Source organism: Apteryx mantelli, chromosome 2 (genome assembly GCF_036417845.1).
Source record: "Apteryx mantelli isolate bAptMan1 chromosome 2, bAptMan1.hap1, whole genome shotgun sequence".
Taxonomy (NCBI): domain Eukaryota; kingdom Metazoa; phylum Chordata; class Aves; order Apterygiformes; family Apterygidae; genus Apteryx; species Apteryx mantelli.
The window spans coordinates 98,919,621-98,942,471 of NC_089979.1; the positions used below are offsets into that span (position 1 = coordinate 98,919,621).

General features: G+C 36.5%; 1 protein-coding gene across 5 annotated transcripts in view; it reads left to right on the plus strand.

Annotated features, from left to right (window-relative positions):
* The window catches only part of TERT (telomerase reverse transcriptase), a 43,158-nt gene that overhangs the window by 14,104 nt on the left and 6,203 nt on the right, over positions 1-22,851 (plus strand). For 3 of the 5 annotated variants that reach the window (XR_010883414.1, XR_010883413.1, XR_010883412.1), the window contains exons 5-16: positions 58-240; positions 1,571-1,732; positions 2,087-2,182; positions 4,186-4,271; positions 6,501-6,614; positions 9,332-9,403; positions 11,294-11,479; positions 12,908-13,034; positions 13,361-13,422; positions 15,780-15,904; positions 16,276-16,413; positions 21,008-21,120. Coding sequence is in view for 1 of the 5 variants with exons in the window: in XM_067291152.1 (XP_067147253.1) it covers positions 58-240; positions 1,571-1,732; positions 2,087-2,182; positions 4,186-4,271; positions 6,501-6,614; positions 9,332-9,403; positions 11,294-11,479; positions 12,908-13,034; positions 13,361-13,422; positions 15,780-15,904; positions 16,276-16,413; positions 21,008-21,111 (1,455 nt within the window). In the remaining 4 variants the exon portion in view is untranslated. The other 2 variants (XR_010883411.1, XM_067291152.1) reach the window with 2 other exon arrangements.

The window sequence follows — 22,851 nt, forward strand, 5'->3', positions numbered from 1 at the left end:
TGTGCAGAATTTAATATTTTTCAGCATACTTTGGGTGGTTCTCTTCGGTCTCTTTAGGTTCATCACTACAATACTCAACTAAAAAATCTATTTAGTGTGTTAAATTACGAACGGACTATAAACACCAGTTTCCTGGGCTCATCAGTGTTTGGGAAAGATGATATCTTCAAGATATGGAAGAAGTTTGTTACAAAGGTTCTTGAATCAGGTGGTGAAATTCCTCATTTTTATTATGTCAAGGTATGCTTGCTTGCGTGTGGGTTTTTTTGTTTGTTTTTTTGTTTGTTTGTGTTTTCTTCCCTATGTTCACAAGTTCATTTGAAGAATTAGTTTGAGGATATTTTCATAGCTGTGAGCTAAGTGCTTTTTTTTTTTTTTTTCAAAATCAGCTTTTGTGCATACCAAATTAAAAAAAAAAAGTCAGAATTCTATTATTTCTGCAATTGTACTTCCCTTACTTCATTATATTTCTCTCCTTTGTTCTCTCATGCGGTAGCTATTGTTTCTGATCATGCACTGGATTTTTGCAATTACATTTACTTTGGTATAAAGATGGGATAAAAATGTAAATTGAGGTGGGGGGGGACAATTTTCCTGAAGAAAAAACATGAAACACCTGATGTGAATTTGGATAAATACAGCAACTTTTGATAAATAGGTGGCTTCTATCTCCATACCATTCTTTTCTGTTGAAAATAGAACACCTGAGCTCTAATGTATCTTTGTCTGTCCAACAAGTTTCTTCTCCCACTTGAAAAACTTGAGTGCTTGTTACAACCCACAGTTAAAGGAGTTTCTTCTTGAGACTTATTTTTCAGTTATGTCTAGCAGGCAACCTCTAGTGTTTCAGCTCAGTTCATAGGTTTGTGTTGTGGGGCTCCCCTCCTATGCTTTGTATATCAGCTGACATCCTGTCCTGAAGTTGCTTTCAGTGATTGCTTCATTATCTTTCAAGCCAAAGAATCCTGTCACTGACATAGTTCTTGTAAAGCTATTGGTTCTTCAGATGGTTTTGAATTACAATCAGGAAGAGTAAAAGCAAAGTTAAGATTGTAATGTGAGAATTAGGAAAAGTAAAACTTTTTTTTTTTTTCAGCTTTGGAAAAACTCAGATTTCATCTTCATGATCCTATAGAGAGGAAAGTTTCTTTAAAAACAGTCAAACATACAAAAACAATAGCAATATACTTTTAAATGATTGAAATTTAAATGTTAGATTAAAGGTTGCTTGTGCAGCTTTCAGTATACCACTTTCCATGTTCACTAGTATTCATTAGTATTTAATCATGAAAATAGGTGCTATATAGTACAGATGACAGTAGGGATCACTGTACCCTCATTAATAATAAAAATTATGCTAAAACTGATAGTTTGAAGATCTCTGCTTGCAAGCGAAAACTGCTCATTGAGTGAGGAAATAGTTTTTGTGCAGATAAGCAATGAGTCTTTCTATTTTGTTAGCAAATTGGATTAGATGATGAAGTAATTTATCCTTCAGCTTTGTTTTCATACTACAAGAGTATTTACAATAATACTGATGAATACATAATGGTTGTTTCTTCTATTTCAGGCCGATGTGTCCAGGGCTTATGATACCATTCCTCACAATAAACTTGTGGAAGTGATTTCACAGATCTTAAAACCTGAGAAAAGAACAGTCTACTGCATACGACGCTATGCAGTGGTTAAGATTACTGCAAGTGGAAAAGCCAGGAAGCTCTATAAGAGACATGTATGATTGCTGATTTCTTCTACTTGCTGGTGATATTTTTCTGTCCAGGGAATATATTTGTTTATAGCTTTTTGCTTTTTTATCGTCTCAATTTGATTTCGGTAATTACTTTAAGACTTTGGCTGTTTTCTGGAGGGGACAAAGCTTCTTTTTCCTTTGCAGTGTTAGTAAGAATAAAAATTAGTCGTACTGTGGACATAAAAATACGTGAGGGAGAATTTTCATTTTAAATATAGCAAAGTTTTTGGATTAAAATAAAAGAAAACCTGACCCTTTGACCCTCACTGAATAAAAGAGTCTGGTACTGAATTTTCTATTGCTTTTGTCATTTATTTCTTTACACTTACTATACAGGTTTCTACTTTCAAGGACTTTATGCCAGACATGAAACAGTTTGTGTCCCAACTTCAGGAGAGTGACTCGTTGCAAAATGCAATAGTAGTTGAACAGGTAAATATTAGGAGACTTCTTTTCAATTGAAAAAGAAAGCTACACAGGAAGTAGAGAAGGATTGGGGTTTTTTTTGTTTGTTTTTGTTTTTTAATGAATGCACATATTATAAGGTGATGACACTTCTGTCTTAGTTACCCAACACTTTCTGTAATAAGATTTTTATCATCTCTTCTTTGGTGTTTGTAGTAGGCTTTTAATGTTCAATGCAAGGAGTGCCCCAGACAAGACTTCTGACAAAATGTCCTTCTAGATTTTTTCCAGATTTTCTCACTGGTGTCTGACTTTCATTTGAACCAGTGTTTCTTTTTGAATATTTACTAATGAGTTTTATCTGTTGCAGCAGTTCTCAGGTGAGAAGTTAACCACATAGTAAGGAACGGCTTCAATGCTTGTTATCTCCAAAATGTAAAGAAGTAAGAATGTGAAAAATACATTCTAAGCTAAGTAACTAAGGAAATAGATAAGGCATCTTGAATAGAAAACTGCACTGAATAGAAAAACTGCTTTTAAAAATCAGCTTTTTTGAATGATTACCTGCTAGGGTTGATAAGAATGAACTCCTCTAAAGAAGAGTTAAAATGCAATGCAAAACATCATTAACTCTTATGTTGTGTCTAAATTAAAGTATGACTAAAACTGATTTAAAAAAAAAAAAAAAATCCCCAAACAGCACTTTATTTCTTACAAGAAGCAACATCCTTTTGTTGTTCAAATTCTTATGCTTCAGAGAACTATATTAATTCCAAATAATGTTTGTTCTCAAGACTTCCCTCTGTACAAGGAGCATGACAGAGAAAGGTATGGAAGTAGATGATATATCCAGTCAGTTTCTTAATACGTCTTACTGATTGGCATCATGGTGATCCATGCATACCAACCTATAAGCTTCCTGAGCCGCAGATGACCAGAAACTCTCAGGTATTTTCTCACAGTGTACTTCCTCTTTCAATTTTTTTTTCCCTTCCTTCACTTGCAAGTGAAAGATTTTGAAGCAGGATAACTTGTACTTCTAACATACAAGAAAATGATCTTGTACATCTATGGACAAAGGGATAGAATATAAAGGAGGGATGGTGCACAATTCCAGGATTCTGCGAAGTGCAAAGAGCCTAATGAGTATGTGGATGAAAGTTAAAACCAGCTGATAATGTGTATGCAGGTTTTGTTTGTTTTTCTTTTCTAGTGGACATCTGATTTAGATGATTAGGCTAGGTATTATATGAACAGCAGCATTCTGTTTCACAGTATTTTTAACTTTAATTTTTAGGAATGAGTTTGAGTGTCACTTAAATGCCCATACTGACATATTATTATTATTTTTTTTTTTTTATGCTACAGGCACATCACATTAGCACTTCAGTGCACATTTTTAACCATGATCTCATGTGGCTTTATCAAAAACTAGGTGCATTTTTCTGATGTATAATCCATGTGTATAGGAAGTGATTTTGTTTCAGTGCTGGGTGTGAGGTCATTGGTAAGGGATTTAAACTACTGTAAATGAAATTTTATCATTCATTTTTAACACAAGAGCCTTGTTCATAAATATTGAGCAGGCTGTCACACAGACAATCATTGGTAATGTGGGGTAAGGATGTGGAATGTGTTTTGCAGCAGAACTGGCAGGTGAGTATCTCTATACTTGGGAATCATAAAGAACATGACAGATGCAAGAATTGTCCTATAGGGTAGAAGTGACCAAAAGGAGGAGGTATCATATATTGTATTAATCTGTCTCTCCTTTATAATTTATATATGTCATAGTCTGGTCTCTCCAACCTCTCCATCATTCTTTTGTATTTGTTGGGTGTGAGAAACTTTAGTGTGTATATTTGGGTTTTGGTTTTAAGTCCTTGTTTTGTTTCTTCCCCTAGAGATTTGAACTATTACACTTCATTACTTTCCAGAAAGGTTTCTATGTCTCTTTCAGTTTATAGTAAATTTTTGGTTTCAGTACATTTTAAAAGTACAAACCTTGTTTTGTTTTGTCCTGTTTTTAGAGCTTATCTTTTAATGAGACAAGTTCCAGCCTGTTTACTTTTTTTCTGCAAATGTTACATAACAACATCCTGGAGATTGGGCGCAGGTAAAAAAGATATTAGTTTCTATATATAGAACGGGGTTTTTTTGCTGCATTTAAGCAGAATACTTTGTCTCAGGAAACTTTTGTTAGCTGTCTTTCAAAGATTTTACTTCATGATAACTTGAAATCTGTTTATCATTTCATTTAGTTTAAGTTTTATAAAAGCATGAAGCATTTGGAGTCAAATTTATGATGTGAATAAAATTTCTATTTCCCACCTGGATGATATTAATTATATTTAAAACTGAGAATGTAGTTCAAAAGAAAGATACTTAAAAACATGGAGGTCCACTGTGGTGACGACAAGTAAGGTAACAATCGGGCAGTTATGCAAGAGCCTTATTTATCACTTCCGTGTAGTACAAAACTAACCCTTCTTTTCTGCTTGGCCATAAGGAAAAAAAAAACCTACTGAAAATCAATTTAGTAAATAAATACACTGTTAAATTATGGTTTTCAAAAATCATCATATATAGTCAACCCCAACTTGATTTGAGGGAAAAAATGCTGGGGTGTTGTTGTTGTTGTTGTGTTGTTGTTTTTTTGAGCTGGGGGACCCAGAAGGAATCTTTTAATAACAGTTTGATACCTTTATCAAAAGTCTGGAAGAAATAATATTACAGCTAGAAGAATTTGCAGATGACTCAAAACATTGATAAGACCAATTCTAGAATTTAGTCTGTGGTCCTGGTGTCCACGGTTTTCTGTAACTTTGGCTTTTATTTTATATATATATATATATATAAATTTTATTATAAAATTTTTTAATTTAATTTTAATTTTGGTTTTTAATTTCCCTAAGCCAGTAATAGTAAAATGGACTTTGTAATACAATATCTCCTCTTTGAAGGAGTATTGTGAAAATAATTCACTTGCATTTTGTGAAGCATTCTCATTCTGTTGCTACTGGCATAGAAAAATCCATGAGATAACTGGGAACCTTGTCTTCAGTAGCATGCCTAGGTGTGATCTATTAGTATGTGTGGACTCAATGGCTTTATACAACTGACAAGATGAAAGAGATACTGAGGAATGTCACTCGGGCTGTGTCTGTATTAATTCTATGCAGCTATGGGAAACAAATCAAGATTTACACTTTTGCAATGTGATGATTGGTGACTTCAGTGAACTTCTTGGGGGGGTTGAGTGTAAATACTAGTAATAAAGAGCAAGTGCCGACAGTTCAGCATTTCACAGTATGCTAGTGACTTTTCCTAATTGGAAGTAAGATTTTTCATGCCTGAGCAGTTAGATGAGGAAATAAATGTGACTCACAGTAAAGCATACAAAAAATAGCTGAGGTATATAAAATCAGATCACATACTGTATTAGACTAAGCTGTCAGGGATTTCTCGAAGTGAAGAGTAGTATTTATTTGTGAAAAAAATGAAGCAAATGTTTCCATTGGCCGGATAATGCTATACTAGTGGAAATGAAGAATAAATACTTCAAACAGCCCACTTAAATTTCATATAGTTAAACAGCTTTACTCCCACTTGTGGAACTGAAAGAACTTTTTCAGAAAAATAAGCAGGGTATGATAGTGGTGAATATTTATATTTGAATTTAATGTGAAAGTCTGCAGTTTCTGAGAAAAGTTAAAACTATTCCACTTCAAAACCTGCCTGAATTAAATCCCTGATGTAGATGTACAATATGAGCTTCCCCCTATGGATATTTTTACTGAGCACTTTCTTAGAGCATTTTAGATAATAAACAGCACTGTAGTTAGTTTTTTGTTGGTTTTTTTTTTCCTTTGCATAGTGTTTCTTTTACAAGGTGGGTTGTGGTGGTTTTGGGTTTTTTTGTTTGTTTGTTTTTGTTTTTTTTTTTTTTTTTTAACTGTGGAAGGTTGGACACAAGGAATTACGGAGCCACATATCATCTGAGCTTTGTAACTCCTCTGTGAAGGAGGAAAGGAATTGTGCTTGAAATCAGTTATAAAATTCTTTCATCTAATGATAGTTGTCTACTGGAGTTTGCTAATAGGAAAATGTAGGGTTTTATTTCATTGATGAACTTAAAACTTTTGGAAATGTATCTAGATTCTTCGAGGAAAGCAAAAACGTATTTAAGTAAAGGTTAATTAGCAAGTTTCTAAGCATATTTCTTAATGAAACATGTATGTTATGCTTGAAAAAAATTAAGTAAATATTTAATGGCTATTGGAATTTTTTTGTTGCCTGTTTTGATTTGTGGTGGGGGTTTTTTGTTTGTTTTATTCTTTACTAGGTACTACTTACAGTGCTGTGGAATTCCACAAGGCTCCATTTTGTCAACCTTACTTTGCAGCTTATGCTATGGAGACATGGAAAACAAATTGCTCTGTGGCATACAGCAGGAAGGGTAGGGTGATTTGGATGTTTTATTTTTCCTGTGCTCTGTTATATTTTGCATACTGTTTTTCAGATTGCTGCTAGACTTGTTTAGAAACAGCAACATAACAAACACTGTGGAGTGCAATCTATGAACATTCTTTTCATGATGTGGAAGGTTCATCTTTTTCCAGGTTTCTCAAAATACTTTATTCAGAGTCCTCCCTTAATGTTAGCTGCAACTGAAGGTAATAAAGGATTGCTGATTTGGGGCAAAAACTTAAATTTGCAAGGAGAAGTAGAATGTAACAGTCAAAGCATGCTTTTTAATGGACAGTATACAGCATTTCTTTGGCATTTAAATAGTTGACTGCTCAATCCTGTATTTTGGGTTTCAGTCTTGCAATACACCAAGGCCAAAGTTCTACAGAATATTTTCACATTCTTCACTTCCTGTGAAAATAAAAATGTGTGTCTAATTGTTGTACAAGTTGTACAACACTTAAACAAGGTTTCATTTTATTATATACAAACAGAGCTAGATTGTCTTGGCTGTCTTCATCATCCTTGTTTTATGGCAGAATGCAAATAATGTGGGAATCTCAAATTAGTTTCAAAGTCATAATTTTGTTGGTTTTTTTTTTCCTAACCTTAATTTTCCATTTTAAGGATTTACAACTCTCCATTAGGAGTGTGGTACACATTAAGACCTCTGAAGCTTCAGTGTCGCTGTAATCATCAATATGGGGGGAATTTCCTTAGCTGTCATAAGATTGGGATGAAAAGTGCTGAGAGAGAGCTTTCCTAGATATGTGGGTGAGAGGCTTCAATAATATATGCCTCCAGGTTTTAATTGCGCTGTTCTGTTTCCTTAGAAAGTTCACAAGCATGGAAGATTTGCCAGGCTCTTGCCAAGAGCATAATATTTAGTGATGCTGTAACATGTCTGACAGTATCTTCTTGAACACCTAACAGGTTTATGGTTCTCCCGTGTTCATTCCCACAACACTGTGGTCCTTTGTCCTCAGCCAAGACAGGATGTTCATTACAGGCTTCCTAAAACTCCAGTCTCCTGCCTGAGGGCCTTCCACTCCGCCATCTGCAAATCTTAATACTGTTATCAAGGTTGCATATTTGTTGTGTATTTCTTTACAAGACACACTGGTTCTTGTTAGAAACCCTGCATGGTTCTTGGTACAGCTTCAAAATCTTTGGGCCCTGCCTGTGCTTGTTTCTTAGGAGTTCTGCAGAAAGCTAGCCTGGTGGAAGCTCTACTTTTTCATTAGACATAGAAAATTTTGGTCCCCTTTTGCCTCCATAGGAACTGGTCCCCCACTGAATCCCAGATTAGGATCTTTAGGCATGAGCTGGACATCGGTGAGCCTCCTGAAGCTTGTCCCTTTTCATACATCTCCCTTCATTACTGTGAATTCTCTCCTAAGAAAGATAAAAGAAACTATGTGTAGGGGCACTCTAGATAAGTGCATCAGTCCAGAGTCTCATCTTCGGAGGCTCACTGGATAATGAGAATCACAATTTTAGATACCCTCCTTCTACACAAACAGTATAATCCTCATAGATCTTAGGATGCTAGAAAAGGCATCCTTTAATGTTAGGCTATTTTGGAGGGATCTTTCCCTCTTTTCCGCATCTCTTGGGGCTCTTATTAGTCCCTGTGAGTTATCCTACCCAGTGTTGCCAGGGTTGATGGATCATAGTTTGTCTTCTTGCTGCATAAATCAACTTCTGGAAAGAGTGAGCATATCCTATGGAGCATGTTGATGTCTGGACTATTTGTTCCATGATACAGGTTCTGTTAAAGATATTAGTGTCCTACCTGGAATTCGCAAGAAAACTTCCATTTTACAGCTCAGTTGCAGAGACTGTGATGATACAGGTCTAAATAGCCATCCATTTCTTTCAAGGAATGTTTTTTTTATACATACTGAAATTGCAAAACTATGATTCAGAAGAATACATTTTTTGTGTAGCAGCTGTTTTTGAGTTTAGAGCAGACTTTAGGATGTCACTTAGGTGTGTATTCCATGATTTTGGTATTTTCATTTGACCTCTTAATTCAACTATTTGACCTCCTAAGTGGCTATTGATTTGGTTGGACAAAAGTGAAGCTGATTTGGTTGTAGTGAAGGTAATAGTCCTGTTTAGAAGGGGAGGTTGGACTGGATGATCTATTAGGCAGGACTTTTCAGCCAAATATAGGCAAGCTTGGGGCATGCATTCTGTGGAAGAAGGAAATTCCAGCCTTTACAGTGGTGGACTTTAGTCTGATTGTTTTATGTTCAAGTTACAGCTTCACAAACAAGCTACTTCATGGTAATCCAAGATACAGAGTTAGAGTACATCAAGTATCTGGTATCTGCATGTGTACCTGGTGTTATACCACCTTTGCTTGCCTTGTGAACAAAGATGCCACAAATTCTCAAATGTAAAATCCTGCTTCCAAAAAGCTACTATGGAGTAGCTTGTGTGCTGTAAGTTCCTATATTGCTTCATGTAGCCAGCCCCTCTGGTTCCTTTTATTATTATTATTTTATTTATTTTTAAGGAAGAAGCAAACCTAGGAATTTCTTCATGAAACCTAAGTTTGAAGTCATGTTGGCCTCTACCTTCTTGCAAATTAAAACAAGTAGTTATGTTATTGGGCACGTTGTCACTCTTGGGGGAATAATAAAGATTTGAAAGGATTACATATCAAGCAATTTAACTTCAGTTTCTTCTTGATTCCAGAGTCCTGATACGTCTAATTGATGACTTTTTGCTGGTTACACCACACTTAACACAGGCAAGAACTTTTCTGAGGTATGCTATTAAATGCACAATCTTTAAAGTAATAAGCATTAACACCTTTTAGGATGTTCTGTTTGATCTCCTTCACACCTATACATATAGGTTTGTTTGGTTTATGGATTAATAATGGAGAGCTGGTTTTGGAGTCCTCGCTAGAAGCCTGTGACTGAGAAGAATACTAATAACTGTGTTCTTGACGACCAACCAACCATCTGTTGTATCTCAGATGGTGGGGGATTGCTGAGATTTAAAGTAGAGATCTATCTGCTGACCTTGATGGAGCTTCTGGCAGCAATTAGTAATGCAGACTAAGCCAGAGCAGCTGACAGTTGTCTTTTATGACCGTTTTCCCCTCAAAATTTTAAAATGTTTTGGTTACATTCTTAAAATGTTTTTATCAGGCAGACATGCTGCTGCCTTCTGTTCCTGGCAAAATAATGCAATTTTTCTCTGATCCAGTAATGATCAGAAAATTCTTAGCCATAGTATTCTGGGGTGAATATTTGAAGATACTGATAGCATGGCAGCATGTAACTCACAGAACTTTTCAAAGAGTAATTCTTCAGAGTGCTTCAGAATTGCTTTTTTTTTTGGGGGGGGGGGGGGGCAGGCACCGCAAGAGGTTCCTTGTTACTATGGAAATGAGCGTATGTACAGTTGGCAACTAAGAAGAAGGGTTGTGCTGATACCAAAAGCAGTTTTAAGGATCCAATGAGAGAGGTCTTGAAGAAAATCTTAGCATCTGCAATGCAGTCAGTTACATCATGCTTTTCATAGTCAGAAAGATGCAGTTCTGTTGTGACCCTGAAAGGTCATGGGAGTCAATTAAGTACAGTTTGAAGTATAAATTGTACTGAATAGTAGGATAGTGTTTCTTGAAGACCTTATTTGCCCTCAGCTTCTTAACAGAACAGGAGGCAATCTCTAAAGATATTTGGATCTACAGTTCTGAAACTGATGAATCATTTGACTTAAGTCACTGAGGACATCAATAGACTGGGGATACCTCAAAATATTTATCTCTGTAACATCTTTTCAATACAATGTCACTTGCAATTGTGTTGCAGATATTCTCCTACTTGTTGTTATCAGCATCTTCATGTTCTGTATCAACTTTGCACTAACTGTGTTGGTTTTCTGTGGACAAGTGGCCTCTTTTGTGCAGGTTATCCAGATCTGCTTAGAGGTCCTACAGACTGTCTGCTGTGAATGGAATAGTAGCAGTTTTTCTAACGTAGTGTCAGAATTGAGGGACTCACAAGATTTATTTTCAGGAAGCAACATTATGACTGTTACTCCATTACAACAAAAAAAGGCTCCCTCTTCCCCTCCCCCTTTAAAAGCCTGAAACCTGCACATAAATAAATCACCAAATAAGAAAATCTGCTGTTTGTTCAAGAGATGACACTGCTGATTCAGCATGTGGTAGGTGATTGAAAGGCATACCAGCAACAAAGAGATACTTGGGGAAAACCTTGTGGAGAAAATTCAAGGCTTTTCACAAGATAAATGAGGTTCCTGTTATCTGGAATCTCCCTGCTTTACCTCAAAACAAAAACTTTCTTCTGGTTTTGACCTCAATGGTTTCTGTGAGCATGGTTTATGCAACTTGAGTCTCAAATGTTTCATGGTTTAACCTCTCCTTTTGCCTTAATGTGTAAAAGTTTTTCTTCTTCTCACTTATGATATCCTTAAGCTTTTATTTATTTATTTATTTATTACCTCCAATATCTTCAGCTTTTGGTATTTCTAGCTGTGTACATTTACCTAAAGGGCTGGCCATGGTTTCCTTTATTCTTGGGTTTCTGTCCTTTATTTATGCAAGATCATATGTGTCTTGGGTGGGAGGGGGAGGTTTGGTTTTGAGGGGGGGGTTAGGCTAACTGTTTATATTTGTTTTAGGACTCTAGCAACAGGTATTCCTGAATATGGCTTTTTAATAAATCCTAATAAGACAGTCGTGAATTTTCCTGTTGATGATATCCCAGGATGTTCCACATTTAAACAGCTGCCAGATTGTCGTTTGATCCCGTGGTGTGGTTTATTATTAGATATACAGACACTTGAGGTTTACTGCGATTACTCCAGGTAAATAGAGTGGTATACTTCAGCATAAACTTTACAGTATGTGATGCACTATGTGAGGAGTACAAGACTGTTCTGTGAATGGTGTAGTTGAATTCACTGCAAAACAAATTTTACAGTTCTGCCTCTTATGCAGTAATTTAAACATTTTCTTCTGCTATCCAACCTGCCATTAACTTCATTCCATCCCAGTGGAACGCACATGCCATTAACCTCATGAAATGTGACATGAGTCACTAGTGACTAGAAGCCATGTACCATATGGTGACTACCTGGTTTCTGAGAAACTCGTATGATCACCTCAGTCCAATTTCCTTCACTGCTATGCACTGTATCACTGAATCTGGTACCATAATCTCAGAATGATTAATGTAGTTATACTTTATATACCTTAACAGAGGCAGCAATGATTAAATGAACTGCAGATTGGGATTAATTTTGTATAGACTAGGGGAGCTAGTAATCATGTCAATCTGAGGTGGTCCCTCTGGTACGTTTCAGATCTGAAATGTAGGGGGGAAGTAATTAGTGTTGCTAATTTAAAGAGATGTTAAGTACACAGAGCAGTCTAATTGGAGTGGTATGGATCTCAGGACAGGACAACATACCCTGCTGAGAAGTTCCATAGATCACTTGCATGGAATCCTAGCCATGGCCTTAGACATTTCTGAAAGATTAACAAAGAAGTGTTTAAACTGAATATTGCTATGATATTCAACATGCTTAGTATAAACAGCCCATGAATATGCTTAAGTAGGAAATTAGAAAGAGGTTTTCTCTCACTGAAGGGGCAAAGTTCTTCAGTAGTTTTCTAAAAGATAAAAGTTTGGTCAATTTATGAAAAACATTTTCATAACATGATTTTTCTATACTAAAATCAACAGCTAAAGAGATCTTTTCACTTGCTGTGTTTATAAAACAAACAATTTACATGTATGAGCGGATTGCTGCTACTGGTCTAGGAGACACTTACCCCCAAGGGTGTTTGTTAAAAGAGCCTCCTTGCTTTGGATAAGCTAGACTTAAGTAATTGCAATGCAAAGCTTGTTGGGCCAAGGTGAACTGAGGTGACTTCCAGTCTAAGCTCCTGTGTTGCATGGATCACTGAGTATAAGCTGGTCATTGCTGGAGTCAGTAATAGTGGTCTGGCTAGACCACGTGTTTTAAAAATGCATACAGTTTGTTTAAAGTTTTTGACAGGGTGAATTATTCAGCCCTGAGGTACTGAAGTCATTCCTGTAACTAATAGCTTCAATGCTACAATGTCCAGTTGGTTTCTAATTTGTTTTTGGTGATAGTCATCTTTTAGCTATTGACTCATAGATTTAGCAAGTAATCTCTGTAACATCAGAAGTTAAATCAGGATTAATTTACAGAATTTAATTTAGTCTATTAGCCTATGGAGTTTAACTACTTTTCTTTTCTTTCTAGTTATACTGGTACTTCTATCAGATCAAGTCTTTCCTTCAATTCAAGCAGAACAGCTGGGAAAAACATGAAATGCAAACTGATCACGGTCCTCAAACTGAAATGCCATTGTTTGTTTCTTGATTTACAGGTGGGAATATAGAAAAGGATGTTTGGGAATATCACAATTAGTGATAAAGGGCATTAAACTTTTACATTAGAGCTCAAAGCAAGTTTAATTTTGAAAGATCAAACATATCTTGGAAATACTGGCATCAACTAAAATATGGGGTATCAGCACCTTCCAGGACTGAGCTTTCAAAGTATTGTTACTTATGTGCATAATAGAAATCTTTGAAGTATAGCATAAAATAAAATTTCTCTCTTGATCATCTTATGCTTTTGGACTTGAACAAAGCACAGTTGGTGCTGGTGACAGTAAAATATTTTTATAGCTTCATTTCTGTTCTATTCTAGATCAACAGCCTTAGAACAGTTTTAATTAACATCTATAAGATATTTTTACTTCAGGCTTACAGGTAGGTCACTGTCTTTTGCAGTAACTCTGAATGTTTCAATACTGTTTCTTGACACATGCTATGGATTAGCAAACAGTATGCCATAAATATGTGCAGTGGTAAATTGTAGTCACATTACTCTTGTTTCAAGACTATTCTTACATAATATTGTACAATTCAAGATACAGCATCGTATTGCTGTTTGTATTTAAGTGACACTTCACTTAATGGACTTTTAATGTCTTTAGGTATTCACAGCTGACCTCAAGAAAAGCAGCATGTTTTGTTCCGGAAGAATGACTAGAAAGCTAATCACTTATTAACCAATGTACATTTAGAACTTTGTATCTATTAAAATCATGTAGAACTTTGACCTGGATTATTTTGCTTTAAGTGAGGTATCATTCTTCCAAGTTAGTTTCTTAACTGCTGATAATTTCTTACTTGCTTCATAGCTGGTAAAGTCTAGATTTTTTTCTGAGCTTTTTTTTGAAATGAACATTTTGAACAAGGATAAATGGAAAGGAATCAAAACTGATAAGCAAGTTGGGAAGATACTTTAATCTCTGTGCATCAAAAACTTTGTATGATTGGCAGTACCAAGTAGTATAGAAAAACCCCATGAATAAAGATTAGTATAAAGACCAGGTCTCACAGATCTAAAATTACTCTTTCAAACTTCTTCTGGTGGATGCTTGATGTTGTTACCTGACAATTGTTGTGCTCTAATAAGCCCTTTTTAGTTCCATCCAGTCTGAGTGATGACAACAGGAGATAATAGGCATGCAGTCATATTGTATTCCTAACATTTCCTATTCAGGAATCTTGTTATCAATTATTTCCAAATTCCAGAAAATAAAAAGATCACTTTCTTATTTTCTCTGATTTGTGGCTCAAATCAGAATCCATTAAGAGGGCTTTTTTTTTTTTCTTTTTTTTAACAGCAAAAAGTTTGAGGTGTTTCCCTCTTTACAAAAATCAGGTGTTGCTCTTTTGTAGTCAGATAATGCTGTTGCTGGAGGCCTGGTATAGTTTTATGTTGCAATTTACTGGCTATGTTGAACCTTTGTGTTGGCATTCAAGCTTACTTTCAAGATTTATAGAGGCCATGGAGTCTAGTATATCCTTTCTAATGTGTGATTCCATAAAAACTGCGGAGTTGCAGAAAATTCATAAAGGCAGTCAGCTTGTTCAGATGTGCGTGTAGGGTTTGGGGTTTTTTGTTGCTGTTGTTTTTTCCTCCCCCTCTCCTGTCTATAACACAGTAAGTAATTGTGGAAAATTTCATCTTTCTATATGGTTTACCGGTTGTGTTTCAGCCATAATTACTGTGTTGGTCTTTCTTGGTTTCTCTTGTCAAGGCTGGTAGGTGATTTAAGATGATGCCTACTTACATTCTGTGATATACTTTTTAGGAAGTGGAATTTTAGTTCTGTTCTTAAATTCAGCTTGGTCTGCATTCACCCCATTTGTGTATCTCATGGCTAGTACCTGATGCCTTCAAAACTCTTTTAAACCTTGTGCTGTGGGTGACTTCTGATTCTCCCTCCCTCCTCACTGCGATATGCGTGATTATTTTAAATAATTTCTGTTTGCTTTTATGATAACACTTTTCTTACTCTTCCAAAGGTCTTTATTATGTCAGAATACATATACAAAACTGTTCACTGTGCTAACAGCAGACAAACCACTAATTCAGTCAGTGTTTTATGATCCAGTGCAGTAATTATGTTTATACTTTTAATATTTTAAAGTAATCACTTCAAATTCAATTTTTGCTCTATTAATTTAGCAAGCTGTGTAAGTACATACATAGAGTAATTACAATAAAAATCATTTTTTGTAATTATTATGTTCAGCATAAGCAGGGTTGTAATGCCAGAGTCTGAAGCAAACAAAATAGCCAACAGTTTAAAAATATGTCAATAAAGAGGTGTAAGGGAGCATACGATATAAATCATTTGCATAGAATTGGCCTCCAGTTAGACAAAAGAGTGGGGATCCTGTCCTGTGGAACACTAGATGATTTGGAGGTCTGCCCACCTGAAGAACAGTGTTTGTTTCTTTCTTTCCATTGCGCTCGCTCTCATGTGTGTATTCTCTGGCTTTGTAGTCTGTGATATGGAATCAGTGAGGGACTGTAACTTTCCCAGAGCATAAAACAATTATTATCTTCAGAAGAGATTTAAAAAGAAAGTTCTTATGCATCTGAGACTCGTTGGGTTTGTATTTAGGAGAGGTGTCATATGCTAACAGTGTTGGTATAGCTAAAGGCTGTTTGGTGCTTTTAAATTTTGTGTCGTGCCTAAGGTATGAAATTGTACTTTCACTTTAAATTGCAAATGACTTATGATTAAATAAGTTCTTTTTACGAACAGGTTCCATGCATGTGTTCTCCAACTTCCATTTAACCAGCAAGTTAGAAACAATCCTTATTTCTTCCTGAGGATTATCTCTGAAACTGCATCATGTTGCTATTCTATCCTGAAAGCCAAAAATGCAGGTATAGTATATTAATGGCAATGAAATAACATAATTTATTTATCTTTTGGGGGTGTGTTTGGGTTTTTTTTGGTTTTTGTTTTTTTAAGAAAAAAACTTAAATGTCTAGTCAGATCTGTTATTCTGAGATAAAGATCCGGAATAAAAAATGTGAAGTGGATAGTAGGGATCACACTTAGTGTGCCCCCCCCCCAACTCCATTCCCTGAAAATACTAAAATGAAAATACTTCATTGACTGTGTATGTTTTAAGTTTAAAAAAAAAAAAAAAAAAAAAAAAACTTGGAGTGATTTTACAAAAAGTGGGGAGGGTACATGCATACTTCTGAATACGCATCATTTCAATAACAGCATCTTTTTGCTCTGTCTGTAGGGATTCCTCTAGGTAACAAAGGTGCAACTGGTGTATTTCCATCTGAGGCAGCAGAATGGCTTTGCTATCATGCCTTCACTGTCAAACTAGCAAACCACAAGGTTGTTTACAAATGCCTACTTAAGCCCCTAAAAGTGTGTAAGTATTCAATTACTTTTACAGTTTAAAATATGATAGGTTCTAATCAAACTTAGAATTCAAAGAATTCTTAAGTTTTCTTTTCATAAAGCATTTTTTCTTAAATGTACAGTAATACATTAATCAAATACTACTATTAGTCAAATCCACATGTGCTTAAGTAGGCAAACTAAAATGATATGTTGTTTCAGCATTACGTGTTCTATAGCCTTGTTCTACATAAGGGACAGTTATTGTTATCTGGCACTCAATAAGCTTGTACAGTTCAAAAAGCTTGATATGCTTGGGTTAATCATGTAAACATTCTCAGCAGCTTGAATTAAATGAAAAATGAATGTTCAGATTTCTGTTTAAAAAAATGGAGAGTAACTGGCAATTAAATAATTTCTTCCCACAACATAAACTCTTACAAAACAACAAAAAAAGTGACAATGAGGACGACTGTCTTTGAGACAGAAGCATTCAGTGTGCTCTGTGTGTTGTATCACAATCAAGTTAAGTATGTTGGCAAATTTATTTGGCTCTCCACTCAGTGAAAAAAGCTGTCAGTGTACCAGGCTGGCCTCTGGGGTACTCCCTGTCCTGGTCAAGATGTGTAGTATGATCCCAAACCAGCCATAGAAATTATAGAAATTTGGATTCTGAGATATCGAAAGTAGCTTTTTCATCATCAGTAGCTTTTTCTTAAGAGGTCAGTACTGTTGTTGAATTTAGTCCCAGTGAAGACCACATGCAGGAACTGCTCCAAAGTTCCTCAGCACTGACTGTATAATTAAGCACTCTGGATAAGATATTACTTGGGCTTATTCTGTAACACTGAAAAATTCTTCAGTCTGGTTCCAGAGTAACCCCTATTGGATCTGTAAAAGTATCACCAGCTTGGTACCAGTGCTAAAACACAGTGCACCAAAAAGAGAGCAGTTCTGTTTCTGAAAATAAGCATTTCCTTCCCTTATGAAAGGCCCACAGACAAAGCCAGAGTGCACACAGTCATCTTTTGGTGGTGCAGTGTGAGTGTGAACACTGGAATATTTCTTAGGGAACAAACTGATGGTTGGGATTGTAGCAAGCTCATTCCTGACAGACATGAACATGTCCTCTGAACTTTCTATACTGAGCAAAACTTCAGTGGCCTCTCCCAGAGAATTATTCAGTGATGCCAAAAACAGAGGCATATTTTCTGCTTACTGCTGCTGAGAAGCCAGTTCTGTTCAGCCTTTCTAGAAGCACAGGGAGAGAAGCAGGTCAGCCTCCTGGTGGGAAGGAAATGGCTACTTGCTAAATGCAGAGAGTTGAAACCAGAGAACTGAGAAGAGACTGCGCTAGTTAAACTCTGTAGGATAACTGCTTCGGAGAGCTGTGTCGATTCTCCAAGATCCGTATGGAATCTGCATCTGAGTTTCCATCTTTAGTGCTGAGGGTCTTGCTCTGAGGAACTTTGAGGGAGCATGATCCAAATTGAAGCTCCCCCATTCTCTGTGTGTGTCCTTTGCTGTTGTGACTGACAGTATATTCAGGGCACAAGTGTAGCCCCAGAAAGCTCTGTTGTTCAGGAGAATTTCTTTCATGTGTATGCGTATATACCTTAAAAGCAGAATCTGTGCTGTCCACACCACCATGGCTACTAGGGGGAATGGACTGGGAAGGGAGGTTGAAATCTTTCCTATTTTAAGTAATGAAATGTTTTCCCTATGTTTGAGGTTCCACTAGATTCATTCTATTGTACCAGCCCAGCCATTTGCCTAACTGCAATACTGACCACAAAACTTGCATGGTCCAGGCCTGACTCTGTATGTGCAGTTCCCTACCCAGGAGGGAAAGTTGGCCCTCTGTCAGCTGGATCCTCTAGCAAGAATGCCCCTTGCAGAAATTGAATAACCTGATTTACGAAATTTTGGGGGAGAACTGTTAGCATCCTACTTGTGTGTCATGGAGGTGGATTAGGAAAGGTCCAAAGACAAATCAAAAATGATGACCTCTTTTTATTGAAAGAATTTCTCTTTGATCTTCTGGATTTCAAAAGAGATGTCTATGCAGCTAAGAAGAGCTGGACACTGTTCTCTGGCACTACGGCCAAGTGGCACATTATGTGCATCAACTGTGTAGTGCTTGGTCTGGGTTTTCCCTTGGAGTACTTGTGATACCCAGTGGCCCTGAGACTTAACAACATTTTAGATGTGAGCCTTTTCACAGCCCTCGCATTTCACACATGCTATGCTGAGTTGCAGCCCATCCGAGTGGTCTTTTCATAGTATGAAGTTAAGTGTATGGGTTGTATGCCAAGGGTGCAGCATGGAAGGCCTGTGGGGATGTTTGATTGCTATGAAGCCTTCAGGAGTAATGCTGAAGGACTATAATATAGAGGAAGCCAAATCTTATGCAGGTTTTTCTTTATGCTTCCTGTTAAGAGTGGCCTCTGGCACATTTTAGCTCCTTAACCATACCTGCGGATGGTTTCGGAGAGTACTGGCTAGCATGATTCAGAGCTCTTCTCATTGTGTGCCCACTGTTAAGCAGTATGGATGGAAAGTGCTTGCACTTGCTCCCTTACTGTTCTAAGGAGCAGTATAGATGTAAAGGAAGGGCACTTTGGGAACCCTAACATCATCCCAGGCCACAGAGTTCTTTCGAGCAGTTCTCAGTCCTAGTGGGATTTCAGTCCAGCGCTGTGTTCTTGTGAGCCTCCCCTTTGAAATAATAGGTGCCTCTTAATTTTTTTCATCTTTCTGTGAAAGATGCTGTTTCTCTTAGTTGATGTTTTCTCTGTTAAGAGGGAGGGAAAAATCAAGCCTTTATCTTGTTAAAGACTATTTTTCAGGCCCCTGACTGTACATATTGTTTATATTTGTGTTCTCTTCCAAATGAACTTACTAAGATACTGAATAACATAGGGTGGAATCCTGCAGGAACCCACCAAAAATCCATTTAAAAATGTAATTATAGATATTTTTCTATTCAGTCTGGTTAGTTTTTTGGCCTGCATCACCTTCATTTCTGTGTAATGTTAATGTTGTAATCAGAACATCATGCTGTAGAGAAGATAACCACAGAGCTAAGCATAATGTAGAGCTACCAGACCTAATTTTAAACACTATTTTAGGCACTATTTTACTTCTGGAACTCAGGTTAGTGTATATGGATGTCAGAGTGGCCGTGACAGCAGCGTCATTGGTTCTCATGTGTGTTCCTGTAAAGTAAAGCTAGTTCAGTATCTCTATTGCATAGCAATCTGCAGCACAGAGATAACCAAGTCCGGTAAGTCAACACAGGTGCTATTAAGAACTACACTTTTTGTTGTTGTTTTGGAGATTGTATCAGCTATCATAAAACCTATTCTTCCCATATGATCATGACGTCTGACAGCAATTGATATAAACTTAATTCTTTATTTGTGTCTCTGTACATGCCTTTTCCATTACTCTCCCTTGGAATCAATATCAAGCTCACAGGTTTGGGGGAGGAGGTTCTTTCCAATATTCCAAAACTTGTTTAATATCAACATCAGTGGCTCTTCAGTACAAGTTGTCGTCATTCTTCAGAGTGGAGTATTTTCAACATAGTTACTGTTTAACATCCTTCCTATTGTGACCAGTGGGGAAGGGATCAAGAGTCTTTTCTTATCATGATAAGATATAAATACATCATCTATCTCCTTCTCAAATACAGAACAAATGTTTATTGAGCACTTCTGTCTTTCTGCATCATTGACAATTTCACCAACTCTGTTTAGGTAACCGACTTAAACTGTTGCTAGGATTTAAAATGTTCTTCCTAATCTTTAAAAAGTCCTTTTTATTGTCTTTAATTCTGTTGACCGTAGACTTCTCTGACCTCCTATATTTCAAAACTGTTACATCATGTTATAAAATTTTCACGCCTGATTTAAGAGCCTCATTTAGTCTTCAGCATTTTCTACCTTAAGGGTGGCTTTCCAATTAACTTACAGTGAGGAGAATTGCTCTTGCCCATATTTCAGCAAAACATGCATTCTTCATGTGGGCTTTTTTTTTTTTATATGCCAGTTCCAAAAATAACCTACTTTGATGCCATACTGAAAGTGGGGGGGGGGGGGGGGGGAGAAGGGCAAAAAAACAATTTGGGAATAATTTCCTGCTGTAAATAAGCATTAGCAAATAAGGACCTGTCCCTTTTCCTAAGCCTTGTTTAAAATAGGGTCTTTTAAAATAGCTATCCCTTGACAGATGGCCTTTTGGGGGTGCATATAGTTATTGAGAAAAGTATTTTAGCTTTTCCAAAAATCTTTAAAATTCTTATATACAAACAGAGAAGTGTTATAAGAATATAGTAGGAGGAATTTACTTAGTTTGTTAATGTTTTAGAATATGCTTTTAAGTCTTTTATTTACTAGCAGTTGTCTGCTTTATTTAAGGGCAGAATGAGAACAACAAATTTTGCTATAGTTTTTTGTTTTGTTTGTTTTGTTTTTAATCCTCATATTCCAGGTGTTGTTAATAACTCTTTTATTGCATTGAACTAGTATGCATTTCGTGAAAATGTGTTAAACTTTGTTAGCATTTTCCCTAATATGGAGTTGTTACTTACTTACAATTTATTGTTTGTGATATTTTTGTAGGTAAAATGCAGCTATTCAGGAAGATCCCAAAGGATACTATGGCACTACTGAAGACAGTGATAGAACCATCTCTTTGTCAAGATTTCAAAGCTATCTTGGACTAACTGATTAAGGTTTATTTTGTAATCTTTCCAGATTTAAAAACAAATGCTAGGTATTTAGATGACTATTCTCTGTAGTTTATTTTGGTAGGATGGGCTTAAAGCAACTTTATTCAGAAATTTCCCAGATTTGTTTCTCAGATATCACACAAGTAATTAAGGACAGTAGATGTTTTTGTTAATATCTTGTCTGTGTTTTCCTGCAATGTCATTGCCTGTTTGTTTGAAGTAATTGCCTCTGTTGCCTTCAGCAATTCCTATATTCTTGATGAAGACATCTTTAAATTATATCCTGTGCAACCAGATCAACTTTCACGTTTCAGTGTATTGTTTCTGCAGAACTGTTCTCTGCTGCTCTGCATTGCATGCTACTTTATAATAAATTGTCTGGATAATTGCAGTAATGCATGCTTGACTCAATACCTTTATTTTATAATAATCTTCAACATCCCTTCCAGCTGGACTTTGTCCTGAAAGACACTTACCTGCACAGAGCAAATGCACTTCATGGCTCTACCTAGCAAGATGTTCAGGTTAAAGATTATATACCTTGGATAACACAACAAATATAAGTCAAATTTTCAGCACAAAATCCGGGTATGTTTAAAGCATGTTTAACATATTTTGAGCACTTGCTGATATTCTTAATAAAAAGTGATATACAGAATGATGGTGCTCCATTTATACCTACAAAACCAAGAGGAATCAGAGTCCTTCATTAGATAAGATCCTGAGTAGATTACTCTTCTATTTGCATTTCCTGTTCTTTATTTAGGCTTATCTTTGGCCTCGTAATGTTACTGAAGTGCTGTCTTAGCCCTGGTTGGCACTGATGTAGAGGGCTGAGTTTTTGTCATATGACTGCTCTGATCAGCCTGCCCATATGTTCTCCTTCTCCAGACTTGCATGCTGAATTTGCATAGTTCTAATTATGAATTTTCTGTCTCTGTTAGAGGCTAAATAGCAGCTGCTGGGAGGTTTTCTCAAAGCAGATGGAAGACACCTTACTAGAGTGAAACACAACATAGGCAGCATTACCCAGCAGATTTTTTCGAAGAGTGACAGAACACCACCACACAGGCAGTTGTCCTGGATACCTGGGATCAGTAATACAGCTCTTAGAAGGCAATCTGCAGTATTGTAGTCTGTACATTAACATCATAGCTCAATTTAAATTGTCAAATACATACTGAGTCATTCATACAGCTTTCTTTGCTGTATAGTGACTCTGTAAAAATAAATTTAAAAAAAAAATTAAAAAAGAATAGCCACAGAACTATCATCACCCCTACTAAAGTAGAAAGCAAATGAAAAACAGTCCAATTACACCCCAGCCAGCGGCTCAGACATTTGGCAACTCCCCTCCAGAATATTTTGCAGTGACACTGGTGTGAGAAAGCACCATAACGGACAATGGGGCATGAGAGAGGCCTCGCAGGAGAGGAAGGATTCAGGCTTAGTTTACTGGAGCATGTTGTGGCAGGAAAAGGCAGCCAGATGTTCCAACAAGGCCATAGCAGGGATGAGTTTTGAGCATCTGGAAAACTTGTTACATTTCCAAGGGAACCATTCCTGCCTCTGGCTTTTCATTCTTTCCTCAGGCTTTCTTCAGCTGTTCATTCCTTCCAACCTGCTTTTTCCCTCTCCTGCTGTACTGCATAAGACTTTATGTAGACACAGGTAAAAATTTTGACTGCCACTTACAGCACAGGCCCTGTGCATATTGTAGGTCATGTTAAAGGT